This window comes from Pleurodeles waltl, chromosome 9, assembly GCF_031143425.1.
Source record: "Pleurodeles waltl isolate 20211129_DDA chromosome 9, aPleWal1.hap1.20221129, whole genome shotgun sequence".
Classification (NCBI taxonomy): domain Eukaryota; kingdom Metazoa; phylum Chordata; class Amphibia; order Caudata; family Salamandridae; genus Pleurodeles; species Pleurodeles waltl.
The window spans coordinates 649,104,370-649,123,179 of NC_090448.1; the positions used below are offsets into that span (position 1 = coordinate 649,104,370).

The following is an 18,810-nucleotide window of genomic DNA, read 5'->3' on the forward strand; positions in this document are numbered from 1 at the left end:
TATACCAGGAAGGAAAGTACTAACATTGATCCTATTTGCAGATTGCCCTTGTTGAACGTGATGCTTTTATATACCATAGATGCCACTCAGTATGTATACAGATAACGAGCTGTTTTCGCCCACGGGCTAAGGTGTGCAGTATTTTTACCTGTTGCACAAGCAAATGGGATTTTGAGCAGAGGAAAGACTTGGCGCAGAAATTTTCAGACTTCTTACTTAATGCCAGCTGTAAACATTTTTCTAATGAATGGATGCATCATTACTGTTACATACCTATTGGAGTTAACTCTATTGTTGGAAAGGCCTAGAACTAGAGCTAAATTAAAAATATTAGCTGTACTAGCTTGGCCCTACAGTAGAGACGTTTAGGTAAGCGAAGTTATGTCATATTGTGAGAGCAGTGGTAAAAGGGTACAGCTGGCAAATATATAAGGATTTAGTTTATAAATATATCCATCAGACTGGTTTCTAAAAGACACCCTTTGGTATACGATTGGTTCCAGAAAAAACAAGCTGTGCTTCACCTTTACAAGCCTGTGCCAACTCTTTTACTGGAGAGTGTCCGCTTAACTGAGCTGTTTGTGTGAATATTTTCCGAGTTGGACATTTCTCTCGTTAGCACTTCTAGCACGCTTTCCCCCTCATTGGAAGCAACCATCGAACTTTACAGCCAAATTGATGTAGATGGGGAAGTTTCGAGTTGTGGCATTCATGCTTGCAACAGTTCAGACTGGGCTCCTGTATGCACCTCTCTCTTAAGGTCTGTGGCATATGCTTTTGCTCTCTGAACCTAGTAAATTTTACGCTTTAGGACTGATGGCGATAATATGGGTGTCTGTGGTGTATAGTTCCGTTTTAGCTTTACGTATGTGAGTGTACGTGTGCCTTCTTCTCAAATTTTTTGGCATATTGACAATGAACTGTGCTCAGCTGTGAACCTCTGAAGTTCCAGTGCTCCCATAGCGTACTCAGGTTCACCCTCACTGTCCTTAGTTGATCATTTTATTGCGAGCTGGGTAAACTATGTAGCCTCCGAATATAATTTGGTGCTTCGATAAATCAATACAGTCTTGCCTATTATTATTTTAGTTCTGCATTATTCCAGGCAGTGTCAATGCTTTGCATGGTACTCTGATCCTCTATCCATTGTACCAAGCCCAGTGTGCCATGTTGACTGTTACAGAGCTGGGTGGTGGGAACAAGAGATGCGTCTCCTGATGGAGGGACCAGAATCCTTTCTAGTTGCCTTAGGTGACCAAAGATGCAAGGGATTGTGCCAGTTGCTGTATGCAGCCTACTGTTTGAATAAATGTAAGATTTCGTGGCATCCCTTATTTTGATTCATACCAGGTTGGTGGGCTTTGCATGGATATATTCTCAAGTGTGGGGGAGATGTTGACCCAATGGTTGGCTGGCTGTAGTGCAGATGTTACCACCAAGACCTTTCCTTTGTGGAAGGGGTTAGTATTCAGTCAGTACTGAGTGTTTTTACCCTAAATGCAGTCACATGTCGATAATCAAATTATCTGGAAAGAGATGGACAATAAGCCATATAATAAGCATGTGACCATGTAGCTGTTTTCCAAGATCAGTTAGTTACCCCCATCCCCAACACCCCCGATCTGACCAAGGCTCATTAGCAAAGTTATTTAGAGGGCAGAATTGCACCCAAAGCCAGGCTGAAACATTGCATTGCAGAACTAGATCATAACAAATATGACCAACATTTCAGAGGGACCCCGCATTAGGTGGATCACGTGATATTCTTACTCGCCCCAGCAGGTCCGCATGATAGGAAGGCAGCTTGTGCCAGAAGATGGCAGCTCTCTGTTTCAGCGTGAGTAAAGGAAACTGCTGACTTCTATAGTTGGGTTTTCTCCATTCATTTCATGAATGTATGTTGGATGATATTTTCAGATGTTTGTCTGAACATTTTCAACTGCTAGTCTTTTATCAGTACACAACGTTGTCCTTTTAGTTCCCAAACGTTTTGTTTGAAAAATGCTAATATTCATCTCCTTTTCTCAGATCTCTTTAGCCAAGACCTTATGATTTTAGTAAAATCATATTTTCAATTCAGTTCAAAACACTTTATTCGAGTTTAAATAAAATCATGAAAGTGCGATAATGAACTACTTTATTATGAGTCTATAAAGTACATTTCCGGGAATGATAAAGTGTGAAAGTAGGATTCATAAGAACAGCCTACAAAGCAGTTGAGAAGTGTACATTAGAAGGAATGGCAACAACACAAGATGTGATAAACCTCATCTCCACCCACCCCACCTACAATTGGCAACAATTCTGATAAAACTGCTACGGAACCACAAAAAGCTAAATATCTGAATAAACCTTTACAAATAAAGGTAAAACTAAAGAGCACTGACATAAAACCTTAAGCTGCAGTAGTAAAGCTAATAATCGGAGAAAATGCTAAGAAGCAGTTCATTCTCCATGGAGTTATTAGCTCTTGCTGTTGCTTTAAGGATGGAACTAACTCTAAAATACATCTCAGCTTTATCTAAAAGTTGCAAAAAAAAAGTAATATTCTGCACTACCTCGACGATAAATGATTAAAAAAGGGTTTAAATATAAATCACAAAAACGACCTAAAAACATTTACAAAAAAACATAAAACGTGATAGAGACTGGGAGGAGGCATTATCACACGGACACACTGGTAGGCTGCTACTGTACTCACCAGGCCCAGAAGGACAGCATGATAATCGCCAAACTGTCCTAACCCTAAAACGGACAAGGAGAGACCTTTCCCACGAAGTTAAAGGGAGATCTAAAAAAGGGTCTGTAACACATTCCTCTGAGTTGCATAAAATCTTTAACAACTCTTGTCTGTTTAGTCCATCCAGCTTGCTAAACTCCTAAAAACTAATCTTGACCGACCATTTATATTTCATAGAGACTTTGGTTTATCTAAGAATTTAGAGAAGCCTATCTTGCTTGAAGAATCCTTGACATAAGCAAGCCACGGTTATCTCAGCCCATACTTGCAGTATAAACAGTCCCTTAATAACCGATTCAGACCTGCTTCCTAGGAGTTCCAGATTAATACTCAGAACATCAAAGGAGCAAGGCATACTTGATCCAATACATACTGCAGTGACAGCTCCATGTGCACAGTATAGTGTGGGACTAGCTCGTAGGACAAAATGTTGTCTGCAGACAGTGTTTCCTCATACTGGAGCAATGCTGAGTTACCCCAAACACTTGACCCAGTTTACGAAGAGCATTCGGTGCACGGGCCATAAGGACTGTGTTATCTGCATATAGGAAGGCCTGGACAGGGGTTGCCCCCATCACTGGAATATCATCGGAGGCATTGAGGGATACATTATTAATATAAAGAGTAAGCACTACGGGCATTAGAATACAACCTTTACGAACCCCCAAGAAAGACTAAAAAAAAAAAAAAAAAAACCCTGGAAATGATGAAGCAAACTTTGGCAACCAAATGAGCTCTTGTAGGCTGTGAGGGGCCCCAGTCTTAGCCCGGCCATTTGCCAGGGTGCGCTCCATGCTGCAGTAGACAAGGCTGCTTTTTGCATCTGGTAGCACCAAGGCGCGCCGCCCATTCACAATAAAGGATCCTTGGATTTGTGGATTAACTCTTCAACAAACAGCAACTGGGACGTGGGGGCTTTCAGCCAGTCCTCTTCATCCACTGACTAGTTTGTGTTAGTTACATTTTTCTTCTGCCCACAACATAGAGCATGGGGCTATGGGTCAGCCCACTTCAGCCATTGACTAACTGTACTGTGTGTTATGGCAGTCTGCTGTTTCACAAGGATCACATCTGAAGACTAAGGAGCCAATTCACAAAAAAGCAAATGTACACTCATAGATTAACACCTGAGTCCAATTGTAGCTTTCCTTCTTCATGCATGCGATTAACAACTATTCCTAGGAATATTCACAAAATCTGTACTAGGAGCAGCTTCATATGAGGATTTCTGGGACCTTCATGTTAAACCCCTGACAGGAACACATTCACGCTGTGCAGTTCTCCATCACGCAGGGAGAATAGGGTCCCATGTGCAAGTGAACATTTATTTTTTTCTGTGGTGGCAGAATATTATTCAGCGTAGAGGAAGCTCTCCCCCTGTGGCCCCACGAAATCTGAGGGACATTTATTCCATTTCCTATTGCAGAAAAGTTTTACATCACCTCAGCTTGAGTTAAAATATAACCTTTTACAGATGGGAACCACTTGAGTGAGCTTTATGGGTTTGGAGATTTCCACACTTGGTGGAGATCTACGCACCCATAAATGGATGGATGCCTGCCTTTTTGTGAGTTCCTGGCAGCTGTATGTAATGTAAATTTGGTCGTGAACTTAAATATACAACCACATTTACCTTTGTAAATTGGTTCCAACGGAGTTCTCTTTAGTGCCCGCAACTATATATAGCAAAGTGTGCGTTTTGAAACAAAAAATGTTTTTGCTTTTAGCCATGTCTTTTATTGGCAAGTGCCTAACCGCTCTTTCAACTATAACGTTTTACACATAAATCGTGTCAAAAGGAACATTGACCAAGCCAAAAAGATAGCGACCTACGCCAGACCTATTGGCTTTGCTGATGCAGCCTTCCTTTACTCGCTGCCCGAAGGAGCAACCATGTGTGTAATAAAGAATTCCCAGTACAGGGCACTATCAACACGTGTACTTTGCTGATTCAGTGATCTGTTTCAAAGTGGCACAGTGGCTGTATGGCCAAAAGCGGCAATTCAGACCTCTCTGAGCGATTCAAATTATCACTTTGAGCATGGTCAACTATTACAAACAAGCATTGACGAAGACACTAAGGCTGCCTTGCATTATGAGTCCCTACTAAAACATTGAAAAAGTCTGCCACAATGAAATACCAAAACTAAAAAAAAAAACTTTCTGTATACATCTTTGGGAATCATGTGTAATGACTCGGTATACTTTTGAGGTGTATATATATACCCTCACGCTTAACAATGCTACCACTATAAATGAGGTGAAATACACATACAGCGAGTAGCATGACTGGGATGGATGGCAGTATTCCTTTAAATAGAGACGAAGCTTTTCTATCTACATTGCAAAGATTTGGGAACGGTAGATTGAGTAGACCGGTGTGCTGTCAAGCCAGTCCTAAAAAATCCAAAATACAATCAATCTCTGGAGCATGTGGGGGCAACATCTTGCTGCTTAGGAACCCAACCCTGTCATTGGTGGCTTGAAAATACTCTTTTTCGTAGTGTTCCGGGAAGGGGCGATATGATAACAAAACATTGGCGTCCCTCCTGTAAGAAGGTCTTTACTATCAGATAAGTGCTGCTAGAAATGTTAGACTAACCTTTTGTGACTTGTGTCCTAACGTGGTGTATTATTCAGTGGCTGTCTACGCAGAGCATTGAAAATAGCACTCTTTAAAGTTGTGCGGTGTAGGTGCCGTCCCGCTTCATTTAAAAACAAAAATTCGCTTCATCTGTGTGCCTACAATAGCTTGATTGAGGAATACCTATATAGCTAATGTTAATCGCACGTCTGTTTTATGTCTTTCCGTCTCTTAACAGGCGATCCCGCTCACGGAGCCCTCACTACCGTCATTAGCCCTACAGCCAGACGATGAGCAGTCAAAATAGCTCGGCCGAATCTTCCATGAAAATTCCATGGCGTAGGAAATGGCGGGGCAGAGCAAACGCTCTAGCCTGCATTGTGTTTCGAACAGCACGATTGAATCGTGCTCAGTTGATAGCACAAGTTAACACTTTATGGACAGTCTGCTCAGCTCATGACCGTGCCGTTGCACCAACAAAAAAGTTTCCTTTTTTGTCCGCAAACATTTGAGGCGTAGAACCAGTACTGGTGTTTTACCTGCTTATAAAAACCGGTGCAAGAACAGTTGATGCAAAGTTTGTCTTTGTTCGTAGAGGGAAAAGGCATGTGGTTTGTTTCGTTTATATTCTTCTGCTTAACTTTTTGCGCCTTTGTTTTCATTTCCAAATACTGTACTTTAGTTTTTATCTACATTGTAATGAAAATGGTTTAAACATGTTTCTGCCACTTTATGATTTATTGTACCTGGTGCAGGGAAATCAGTCAATTTTCAGTTTTCTAGTAAAGTGCATACGACGGGTTGTGGAGGTCAAAAGGAGTCCAACACTGTCCTTAACCTGAAAATGTTAGTCTATCGAAATTATATTCATTAAAACTGTCGGTCCTTTTTTCCATCTCAGTAGATCTAAAAGGCACCACTTCTTCGTGGTGTTATACGTTAATTTTCTGTGATCTTGTATCCTTTTTAATACATAGTGGTTCTCGTTTAACCTCCTATTGGTGAGCGTCCTCTCATTCGTGCTGCTCCCACCCATTGACCACTGATGTGCACTGCTGCTCTTCCCGCTTCTAGTGATTGTTTTTTCAGCCAATAAGCGTCTCTGGACTCTGTCTCAGTAATGCTCTGCCTACCCATTAATTCTCACCATTAAAATTAATTTTCCCTGAATTTCTTCAACTGTCTTTTGATCTCATGATTTGCCACTGCTTTTCCTACTCTGGTACCTGTGTCGGTTGGCTTCCCAATCTTTGACTCATGCTGCCTTTCCCTGCATATGTACCTTTGCTCACTCTCTCCAGTCTCTTATGCTTACATTAACTTCCCACTCCCTCATTCTCAGTTAATTTTTCTACTTACTGACTTACTTGATGCTTAACTCGACTTCCTTCCCAGCTCATTTGTGAACTTGACTGAACGATCATACATTCCTTTCTACAAAGGCACTTTACGAAGACTCCCTGACTATCTCTGGCTCTTTCTGACTGCGCAGTGCGTGCTCTTTCAAATCTCATGTCACTTAACCCCACCATAAGCCACTCTTTAAGTCCTACACTGTTCATGCAGCCTGTTGATGCTTTTGCACCACCTCAACCTCTCTGTTCTGCCAGGCACCTGCTGGCTCTCGCGTAAGTCCAGTATTGTATGTAGCCTGTGCCATTGTGCCACTGTTTGCTGTCCAAAACTTGATGTTTGGTGTTCCCCTTTGTGGTTCACTGCGACTGACCCTTTTCCATATTTCTTCCACTGGCCCACCTGTGGTGATTGCTTCCCACCTAATATAGTTGAGCTGCTGAAAGTTCAGCTTGTGAAATCCTAGGTTCTTTGATTAAAGCAGCAACCTGTATGAGTATTGGTTTACTGATGAGCAAACTGGATATAAGCTTGAAATCATGATAAAAGGTGAGAGGACTTTACTGAGTGCTAGTCCTAGAAATCAGCATGTTAAACTAATGAAGGTGGGAACATGTGCTGTTGACTGGAGGCCTTTTAGTCTCCCTAAATTTGTCTGAATTTTACTAAAATAGCTACTCAACGTATTCTCAGTTAGTTATTAAGCTTATGGACTATTTGATGTTTCATTAAGTGTCCCCCTTTTAGTAGTTGAAAACATATTTTTGTTGTATAATCCCATCTAAAATTGACCAGTTCGGTAATATTTTAAATCTTTGTTCAACATTGGTTTGTTGAAACTCCGAGAGAAACTACCTATCTGCAGTTGTTGTTCAGTGATTCAAAGACATGTACGATGGTTCTGAGGGGAGGGGTGGAACAGAAAGCGAACGGTTGTATAACATCTGAACACTCTTGTCCGACTTCAAACCGCCCAGGTCTGGACATGCAAGAAACTGGAACAGATGATAAGTAACTAATTTAACTTCCCTGGTGCTTTTAGATTTACCTTACCTACACATAACCAAACCTTATTGGAGTTTGAACCTGCCATTTTAGACTTCATACATGTGTCTCACTATCATATGCTCCATAACTCAATTGTTTCTCTATGTAGAGTGTGTACAGGAACAACTCCGCTTTAGCAAATTGAGCTGTAAAGTTGAGAAGACCCAGTTCGAGAATGACTGACTGTATTTATAATTTTAATTACAGTTAATTTGTACAGCAGTTGAAGTCACAGCAAGCTATTTGCAGTTACTGTTTCTCTTTTAATTGCTAAAAATAACTCTGGCTTGTATCTTTTTGACCAGGATTTCTCTCTGTTTTAACTTTGAAGCTCCACCGTGATGTAAATACAGTTTGAGTGGTTAACTTTGTTGAGCATTCTTGTTTGATTTTATTAAGACGACAATATTGAAGAAATTGGCTTACCACAGAAAATTAACAATCATCATACCAAGAAGCACAGTAGCACAGCATACACAGACATTTCTGCAGGTCATCTGCGCTGCTAAATAGTTTAAATATGAATATTTTTGCTTTGTCAAACCAAATAAAATCATGAAACCAATGATGCACTTGGAAGCAAGATTAGAGATACACATTTATTTACTGTATTTAAAAAGCCTGTGCACACATGTCTGTCTTGTATGTATACAGGAAATTCATGTTCAGTAGTTACCAGAGAATGTAAACCACCCTCCCGCAAAGGAAGTGCTATTTAATTTACATTTCAAATTATTTTGTCGAAACATGTATTTTGTGATTATACTTAAGTGTGTGCTCCCGCAAAACTTATTATACATTTCTACTGCTATATATTTACTGAAACACTTCAGAATGCTGTCCCTTTAGACATTTTGGAGCTCTGCTATATCCGTATCTGTAAGCAGTTGCCCCTTTTTGTATGGTAACCCTCAAGTTTTTGAACTGGTGCTGCTGGGTTTTTGACTCTGAGAGTGGACGGAGGCCTGTTAACCAGCCTCCTGTGCCAGTGCCCTGACCCCAAAATGTGTATGTTACAGTGGTAATACCCAAGTTACCTTTAAGTGCCTATTTTTATAGTACCAAAGGCATGTAAGTTGAAAGGTCATCACCGGGATTGTACCAATGGTTATGCCATCCTGGGTGTGACACAAGTAAAAAGAGCCTCTCAGTCCTCCATTGCGGACTGGAAGAGCATTTTTAAAATGCTAGCTCAACTTCACCATATGAAGCAATGTCAAAGCCAAACTTCCCTCTGAAATGTGTGCAAGTCACCTCTATGGCATTACTGCAGAGCCCTAAGTACGTGAGCATATTTCATAGACATTGCATGTATTTTACATGCTCTGGCAGTAAAAACGTGAAACTATCGTTTTTTACTGTGGGAAGACCTGGTCACCCCATTGATGAGTACAGAGTTACTCAGTGACCCCTTAGCTGAGCTAACTGAAGAACATTATGACCATAGTTGATATTCAAAGCTATCAAATAACTCATTACATTAACCCGACTTGACATGGCAGTATGCAACCTTTGCAAAGTTGCCGCTTTATTGCTTGTCATCTGTTGTGCCCTTAACATTTGCACAAGGAGTCTGCCCTCGAGACAGCTTTTTGCCCTCATGGGATGGCACGCTAACTCCCAGGAAAAGAGACAATAGACGCCTTTACTGGACAGAGGTGTTACCTGCCTCCTGCAGGAAGCCACATGGGTGTTGGCCCAAAAGGCAAGCTTCAAAGTTGAAGCAGCCTTTGAAGGCAAATTGGTAACTCTTGGGAGGGGGGCTGCTCCATTGTCTAGTTAGCTAGGATGGCACTAGGGACAGAGAAGGGGAAAGCAGTTGCAAAACCGGTTTTCTAGGGGTAGTGTAGCCCCACCTCTGGGTTGAGCTAGAGCGCTTTGGATGTCGAAAGGGGTTCTGCCATGCTGGAAGTGGGCAGAATGGTGCCTCTTGGGATAACAAGATGCTGCACTTGACAGGAAGCGGTCATATGGAGGGAGGGAACCTGGTGGCCTATTGGCTATCAACTGCCTCCTACCCTGAGGGCAATTTCTCAGCATAACTAGCGCAACCCTGGCGCCCAGAACTCAAATCCCGACTGGAGGGACGGAAGGACTGCCCTCCTGCGAACCACCAAAGAAAGGCTGCACCTGCGTGGACTGCACATCCATTGACTGCACCTACTGAACCAGTTGCTAGCAAAGGAGAAGGGACTGAGCCTACTGTGTCCTGCTATTGGAGGAGTCTGGGGCAATTTGGTAGCCCAAAATCTTTAGACCTCCGCCGAGCAGCACCAGACACTAGAACCAGACGCTCAAAGTTGAACCAGAGTCTGCTATATCCGGAAGAGTCATTGGAGTGCATCTTGGTTACCCTAGAGACAAGTTATTGCCTAGGGAACGATTGGACTGGGACTGCCATACTGGGCGACTGGTAGTCCAGTGGCGACTGGACTTGAAGGAACATTCACCCATGGCCAGAACCTCCTCACCACCTCCATGGACTGAGGAGTAGCTTCAGGAAGACTCCTGTCGACCACATTGTATCCACAGCTTCCTTGAGCATTTTCAGCATTTTGTATCCCATGCTTCAGGACCTCTTATGGAAGAACCTACATCAACTGATAAAAGTGCCTGGTACTGACTGAAGACTGCTTCACCTGCTGAGGTAACCATTTCTGAGGGCCTAATCGGTTCTCCTGTCGGAGTCGGTGACCCAAAGTTACTCTAACTGATTACAATACAACTAGTCAAAAATGTTTCCTCAGAAAGTTTCCTAGTGTCAAATTAATTGAATTTGTCAACATTGTTTGTGGTTGAGTAAAAAATGCATATTAACTGTACTTTGTAAAATCTGTCTCCAGAACCCTCCAGTGGATCTTTTTCATTGTGGTGTCTTAAAGGAAAAAATACAGTCTCTTTTTATAAATTGGTGTTGAATTTCTTGATTGACTCATGAATTTCTTCTTCAGTTGGTTGGATGCTGTTTAAACACTTTACCCTTATTCTTTTGTGTAAGTCTTGCTGCTCAGAGCCAAAGCTACCCAGATTTGAGCTAGAGGGCTGAACAAATGAAACCAATTGGTCTCAAAGGTGTTTATAAGTGTACTACATGGTGAGGTTGTACATCCACACAATCAATTACTCCTTGTTTGCTTACACTATCCATCACATCAGCAAAGCCCCATGTCGCTTCTCTATCCTTAGTGAAACTTCTGTCTGGCCCCTGCTGCATCAGCTGTGCCTACCAAGGTTTTTTTTCCCCATCTTTCAGACCCAAGCTCCAAGTGCAGGGCCATGCACCAGAAGGCTTTGAGGAAGCAGTCCCTAAAGCTCATGGCGGACCGGTGCTCAACTCCGCATCACTCCCAGTCTCGCTCAGGAGGAAGGTTTCGAGTCACCACCACTCATATTCTTGTAATTCGGGTCACTTGAGTAAGAAGTCGAAGAACGCTAGGCCTTCTTCGACTTCACCCTGTCGCTCAGCTGATGCGATGTGGGAGGAGCATTGACGCTCCAAGCCGCCAACCATGAAGCCTACTACTGGGTCCGCTCTGCACCTGAGTTTCCAGTAGCGACCACAGACCAACTGAAAGTTCTATGAGGCCATCAGTCTCATATTTGGGCAGTCCAATCCGCCCTCCCCCTGCTGTCATCTGACCCTAGGAATGCTTTTTGGTACCCTTCGGATTCCATGCCAGGGGCTTTGGCCTTGGCCTTCTAGGGCCCATCTGTGCCAACGCCGGTTGTGCCATTGCGACATTGCCCGGTGCCGACTAAGTTGTTGACGCTCTCAATATCAGTTGGGCCCACAATCGACATCGACCCAATCCTAATTCCCGACAACCCAGAGCCAGACGCCGCTTTTTACTTGATGGGTCCTACTCACCCCAGGTCGGATTCAGACCCTTTTTCCTATGGGTGCGAATATGAGGAGGGATTGGAGGGGTCACTGGACCCCTATGAATACCAGCTAGATGATCCTAACATGGACTGGGCACAGGAATTGGGCAAGGCCAGTGGGCTAGATACTTCTGACGCTGGCATGCTTTCTCCTTCTACCCTGGCCATGGCAAAGGGAGCCTCCTCTTCAATGGTGGTCAGTAGGGTGGGTGAAGTCCTTGGCCTTTAACTGCCCACTGTAGCGCTCAGGACTAATCTCCTGACTGAGGTGCTTCAGCCTGAGGCTTCCGCTTCGGAGCCTCTTCTCCCTTTCAATGAAGCCCTCACTGATGTCCTGGGTACTTGGTCCAGACCCAGCACAGGGGCTCCTGTGATTTGGACAATCGCTCTCAGCCATCAGCCCGCCCCAAAGGACCCTAAATTCCTGTCCCAACACCCCACGCCTGAGAGCCTTGTCATCCAGGCATCCTCGTCATCTGGTCCATTCCCAAACCTGTCCCCTGGATAGGGAATGAAAGAGGCTGGACCATCTTGGGAAGAATGTTTTCTTCCTCCAGCCTGGCGTTGCAGTCACTGAACTCCATGTGCCTTTTGGGCTGTTATACCCACTGCTTGTAGGATTCGGTCATGCAAGTCTTCCTGCAGATCTCAGAGGAGGCCCGGGCTATTGTTTCCCAAGCTGTTGTTGATGGGAGAGACATGGCGAAGTTCACTATTTAATGTGGGCTGGACTTGACCGAGACTCTGTGTAGATCGGTTGCGTCACCAGTGGCCTGGAGACGCCAGGCCTGGTTGAGGACATCTGGTTTTTCAGGGAATGTTAAACAGACCCTTATGGACATGCCCTTTGTCACCCGTCTCTTCGGAGACTAGGCAACTCGATGCTTGAGAGGTTCAAGGAGTCCCGGGGTACGGCTCAGTCCCTCGTCCTTTCAACTGCCCCTCGTCCTCAACAGTCTGCCTTTTGCCCCTTTTGTAGCCACGGAAGGGGCTCCCTGTCACGTCCCTTTCCCAGCCACCGTGTCACCAACGCTACTCAACCCCTGCGTGGCTGGGGACGCAGAATCCCACAGGCTCGTGGGACAGAGAACGACAGGTCTGCCCAGTCCACCCTTGCCCTTGCTGCAGCCTCCAAGCCTTCCTAGTCCGTTCCCCCCTCAACCCCCAAAATCTCAGACCAGTTGGCTGCAGGATTCACCATCACCTGCCCCACTGGGAATCCATCACAACGGAAATGTGGGTTTTGCAGATCTTCCGAAGGGGTGACTGCCTCTCTGACCATGCCTCCATCCTATGGCCGCCTACCGTAGGATCATCTGGCACTTCTCCACGAGGAAGTCGCAACTCTCTTGGCCAAGGGAGCCATAGAGAGGGTCCCTGCACCAGAAGTAAGTTATGGTTTTTATTCCCACTATTTTCTGGTGCCCAAAAAGGACAGAGGTTTACGTCCTTCCCTAGACTTTCAAGCCCTCAATCTCTTCCTCAAGAAGGAGAAGTTGAAAATGCTCACTCCGGCTCAGGTCCTGTCTGCCTTGGACCCAGGAGACTGGATGGTAGCGTTGGACTTATAGGACGCTTATTTCCATATACCTATCTTCCCTACCCACAGACGCTACTTGCTATTCGTGGTAGCCCACAAGCTCTTTCAATTTACAGAGCTCCACTTTGGCCTTACCAGCGCCCCTCGAGTGTTCACGAAAGTGATGATGGCGTTGTTGCAGTTCATTTGCACCGGTTAGGGGTTTCAGTCTTCCCCTACCTCAACAACTGGCTTTTGAAAGCAGACACGTCCCAGAAAGTCGTCTACCACCTTCAGACTATGGTGAACCTTCTGCACACTCTGGGGTTCACTATAAACATGCCAAAGTCACACCTGACTGCCTCTCAGATGCTCCTTGTCATCAGAGCTGATCTGTAAAGAGTGCAGTTTCGGGCCTATCCTCCTGAAAAGCAAGTCCAGGATATTCAGTCTATGATTCCAATGTTTCAGCCTCTTTCGGTGAGAATGACTTGAGCCTGCTGGACCTCTTGGCCTTCTGCATCCTGCTAGTGACACATGCCAGATGGCATATGCAGGCTCTGCAGTGGGACTTGAAGTTCTAGTGGTCGCTGCGTCGGGGGAATGTCTCCAACATGGTCCAGATCTCGGAGGGGACTACGAAAGATCTGCTTTGTTGGATTTCGAATCAGGATTGGGTCAGTTGCAGATCCTCTCCCTTCCCAACCAGATCTTACAGTGGTGAGACACACGTCACTCCTAGGATTGGGTGGCCACATTGGAGAGGCAGAGGTCTCTGGTCTCTGTCGGAGACTGGACCCCACATCAATCTTCTGGAGCTCCGGGTGATCATGCTTGCATTGAAAGCATTCCTTTTCTCTCTAAAAGGGAAATTGGTGCAGGTGTTCAGGGACAACACTACTGCCATGTGGTACTGCAACAAACAGGGCGGAGTAGGGTCCTGGACCCTTTATCAAAAGGCTCTGCGCATCTAGACGTGGCTGGCACAACAGGGCATTAGCCTGGTGGTTCAACATGTGAACGCCTGAGCAGACAAACTCAGCCGTCGATGCTTAGTTGATCACGAATGGTGTCTCCATCCAGAGGTGGTGCAAAGTCTGTTTCAGTGGTGGGGAGAGCCTTGGTTAGATCAGTTCGCCTCCGCAGAGAATGCGCAATTTCAGCTCTTTTGTACATTGGAGTTTCCAAGGTGACCCTCGCTTGGCAATGCTTTTCGTTTTGAGTGGAACTCGGGCCTCTTTTCTGCCTTTCTTCCTATACCACTTCTGTCCAGAGTTCTGAAGGTGAAGAATGACCCTACCCAAGTATTCCTTGTGGCTCCAGGCCGAGCACGGGGAGTATGGTATCCAGAGCTACTAAGCATGGCCACAGATCCTCCAGTCAGAATGCCCCTTCGGGAGGATCTTCTGTTGCAGCAACAGGAGACGGTCCTCCACCCGAACCTGTCCAATCTTTGCCTTCATGTTTGGACTTTCAGCAGCAGCAGTGGACAGCTTTTGACCTTCAGCCCTAAGCCTGAGACATTATCTTGGCAACCAGGCGACCCTCCACCAAAAAGGTATATGCTTGTCGTTAGCATAAATTTGTGACATGGTGTACCAATAAGTCTGTTGATCCCCTCCTGGCTCCCCTTGCTGAGGTTCTTTTGCTCATCCCTTCTTTAGTTCAGCAGGGCTCTGCTTTTTATTGTCTGTCTTAGCTTTTCTTAAATTGCCAAACCAACCTTCCCTTATTAAGTCTCTTATTGTTGGTAGACTCCTTGAGGGACTCGCACATTTGTTTCCTCCCACTCTGTTTATCATACCCCAGTGGGACCTCAATCTTGTCTTCACTTAATGTGTGCTCCTTTCGAGCCATTACGCAATTGTCCTTTGAGGCTCCATACTCTCAAAACTGCATTTCTTGTTGCCATCACCTCTGCTCGCAGAGTGAGTGAGCTTCAGGCATTTTCTTCAAAACCTCCATTTTTGTCTGTTCACCCTGACAAAGTGGTGATACGTATGAGGGCCTCCTTCCTTCCCAAAGTAGTTACACCTTTTCATGTAGGCCAATACATCACTTTTCCTACTTTTTACACACCTCCACATCCTTCTCATGAAGAAGAGGCTCCTCCATCTGGGTCCAAAAAGAGCGTTGGCATTCTACCTCAATCGTACAAAAGATTTCCTGGGTGGACGATCAACTCTTTGTTGGATATGTGGGTGTGAAGAGAGGGAAAGTGGTACATAAGCATACCATCTCACTATGGGTACTAATTTGCATCAAAATGTGCTAAGCTTTGGCAAAGAAGCAACCCCCTGAGGGCCTGCACGCTCATTCCACCAGAGCAACTGCTGTTACCACAGTGTTAGCACTTGGAGTTTCTGTCCTGGATATCTAACAGGGTGCAACGTGGGCATCTCAACACATGTTCTCTAAACATTACTGCCTGGACAGTCAGGTCCGCAAAGATGGCTACTTTGGCTGTTCGGTCCTGCAGGACTTTTTAGTATTATCTTAGTTCACAGCCCACCACCAAGGATGGTAATGCTTGGTATCTATTCTAAGGTAAAGAATCTGTAACCCGAAGTCTCTATCACATAGTCAGGTTTCTTAGCTTCGGTAACGATTTATCTGGTAGAGAAATATTCTAGTTGCAGATTCCTTACCGACCCACCTATCCTCCCCGCTTGCGAACTGATTTCTAGGGACACGGATTCCCATTTCAGGGCCTTAGCTCTGGTGCACCATTATCAGTGTTCTTCATGGTTCTGCGCTTTGTGGTGGAAAGTAGTGAAAAGAAACTGACGTCACCACAACAAGGTGGCACCTAACTACGACCCTGACGTCATCACGGAAACCATGAGGCCAACGACAGACGCAGTGTCGTCCAACACCACCGGATGGCACGCAAGGGGTACTGCTCGAAGAAAAATCTCCGGATCTAGTCTGACTGGGGGAAATTCTAAGGTAAGGAATCTGCAACTAGAATGTGTCTCTACCAGATAAATCTTTACCAAAATTAAGTAACTTGTTCTTTAAGTTGATCTAACCTTTATCCAATGTCTTATCTATCTTTGGATCCTTGATAGCTTCACAGCTTGAGTAATTCTTCTTTGAGGTGCACAATCATTGCTATCCTCTGAAATAGCTGTGAGCCAAATTAACATTGTTCATGTAACACAACATTGTCTGTTTAATAGTGTACTCAACTAATTTTCGTTGTCTCGACCTCAGCCTCTGAGGTTGATCACTTAACTCAACTCTTATGCTCTCTGTCCTATCTCAGAAGTCCACCCATAAAGGCTCTGACGCAAAAGGAGGCTTCATTGCGATTGAGCCGGAAGAACACCAAAAAAAGTGTCCAAGTAACACCTAAAAACCCACTGGGGTGGCCAAGCGAAAAGCTTTGGACTCTAAACCTCACAAGACTACCGTGGCATGAAAATCATGCTGACTGAAGGGAAGACAAAAGAGAAGTAGCCTCATGGGTCTCGACACAGGGACACCAGTGGAGGACGTCCTGTCGATGTACACCACCACAGGGAAAGATGATAGAGAATGAGAGAAGACAAAGGCATCAACGCACAACTGAGAAGCAAAGGCAGTTGAGAAAAAAAGTGTAAAACAGCTACCTCAAAGCTGAAATGATGGCAGTCTTCTCCGAACAAGATACATTTTTATGTGTTCCCCCAATAATTTTTAATTCCTTCAAAGCCATCTAGGATGTGGCCTCTGTGAAGGAAGAGCAGGGTGAACTTTAAGTTCCCACTACAGCTGAGCCACAAAAAGAACAGATGGCCAGGGAAGTTTTCCAAGATACCGAAAGCGTTGATGACCACTAGCAAGTTCTCGACCCCTACTCAATTAAGGAGGGAGTCAACTGATACCTGTTAGAAATGGTGTCTCTAGTTGCCAGTCACCCTGTCCAAGTAGGGACCCTCACTCTAGCCATGGTAAGGGAGATACACATCTCAAGTAACCCCTGCTCTCCCCCCCTTGGTTGCTTGGCACAAGCAGTTAGGCTTATCTGCGAGGCAATGTGTAAAGTATTTCCACCAACAAATACAGTAACACAGTGAAAACACTTAAGAAGGATTCCACACCAGTTTAGAAAAATAGCCAATATTTATTTAAATCAAACAAGAGCAAACCAACAAAGATCCAACATCCACAAGTAAAGAGATAAAATGTTAAAGTAGAAAGAGTCTTAATCCATAAGAATCAATGGATGCGTTGTTTTAGCACAAAGTACCTGGTATGCATAAAAAATAAAGCTGCATGGGCGAGGGTGTGTCAGAAAAGCAAGCGATGTGTCGATTTAGTACTCGCAAGTGAGGGCGTGCGTCGATCCTTCCTCTGTCTGGTAAGCGATGTGTTGATTCTTTCCTCGCAGGGAAGGGATGGGTCGATTCCTACACAGGCAGCCTCGGGTCCATACAGTGCTGTTGAAGATTTGATGCCCAGGGACGATGCATGGAAAATCTGGATGCATGGCAACGATGAATCTGCATTAGTCATGCGTCGATTTCACCAGCGCTGCGTCCATTTTGCAGCCGCAGTGCAGGTGCTGCATCAATGTTTCTGCTGCTCTGCTCTGGTGCGTGGATTTTCAGTCATGTTCTACCAGCTTCTCTACCAAGGGCCCAGGGATTGGATGTAGCACTTGGCGAGTCAGGGGTCTCCACAAGAGAATCCTGGTGCTGGCAGATGAAGTCTTTGATGTCCCTGAGACTTCTTTAACTGGACGCAAGCTCAGTCCATGTCCTTGGAGAAACTTCACAAGCAGGATACACAGCAAAGTCCAGTCTTTGTCCTCTTTAAGGCAGAAGCAGCAACTGCAGGCCAACTCAGCAAAAGGGCAGTATTCCTCGTCACAGCTCTTCTGCTTGTCTCCTTGGCAGAGGTTCCTCTTGATCCAGAAGTGTTCTAAAATTATGGGGTCAGCAGCCCAATACTTATATTCATTTCTACCTTTGAAGTAGGCAAATGTCAAAGGAAAGTCTTTGTAGTGCACTAGACCGTGCCTCTCCCTTGCCCTGCCCCATTCACACTCTAGAGGGTTGAAGACTGCTTTGTGTAAGGACAGACACAGCCCTATACAGGTGGAAGAGTCCGCTACTCCCTCCACTCTAGCCCAGGAAGACTCCCCAGGATATGCAGGACACACCTCAGCTCCCTTTGTGTGACTGTCTAGAGTGAATTCACAAACAGCCCAACTGTCAGTCTGACCCAGAAGTGAATTCATCAGCCAAGCAGATGCACAGAATGGCTAAGCAAGAAAATGCCCACTTTCTAAACGTGGCACTTTCAAACTTACAGTCTAAAAGCCAACTTCACCAAAAGATATATTTTAAAATTGAGTTAATAGACCCCAAACTTCATATGTTCATCTGCTCCCAAAGCGAAACTGCACATAAAAAGTTTTTAAAAGCAATCCCCATGTTACTCTACGGTAGAGATAGGCCTTGCAATAGTGAAAAACGAATTTAGCAGTATTTCACTACCAGGAAATGTGTAAAACACACCAGTACATGTCCTACCTTTTCAATACACTGCACCCTGCCCAGGGGCTACCTTAGGGGCTGACTTGGATGTAGTAAAAGGGAAGGTTTAGGCATGGCAAATAGATGCACTTGCCAGGTCGAACTGACAGTTCCAAATTGCCCACTCAGACAGATCTGAGACATGTTTACAGGGCTTCTC

The 18,810-nt window shown here is 44.8% G+C and overlaps 1 protein-coding gene across 3 annotated transcripts in view; it reads left to right on the forward strand.

Annotated features, from left to right (window-relative positions):
- CLASRP (CLK4 associating serine/arginine rich protein) overlaps nt 1–8,094 on the forward strand; it is a 664,783-nt gene extending 656,689 nt beyond the window's left edge. For all 3 annotated transcript variants that reach the window (XM_069207696.1, XM_069207697.1, XM_069207699.1), the window contains one exon: nt 5,563–8,094. In XM_069207696.1, coding sequence (XP_069063797.1) covers nt 5,563–5,599 — 37 coding nt within the window. In that variant the 3' untranslated portion in view covers nt 5,600–8,094. The remainder of the gene's footprint in view (nt 1–5,562) is intronic.
- The last annotated feature ends 10,716 nt before the right edge of the window (nt 8,095–18,810 follow it).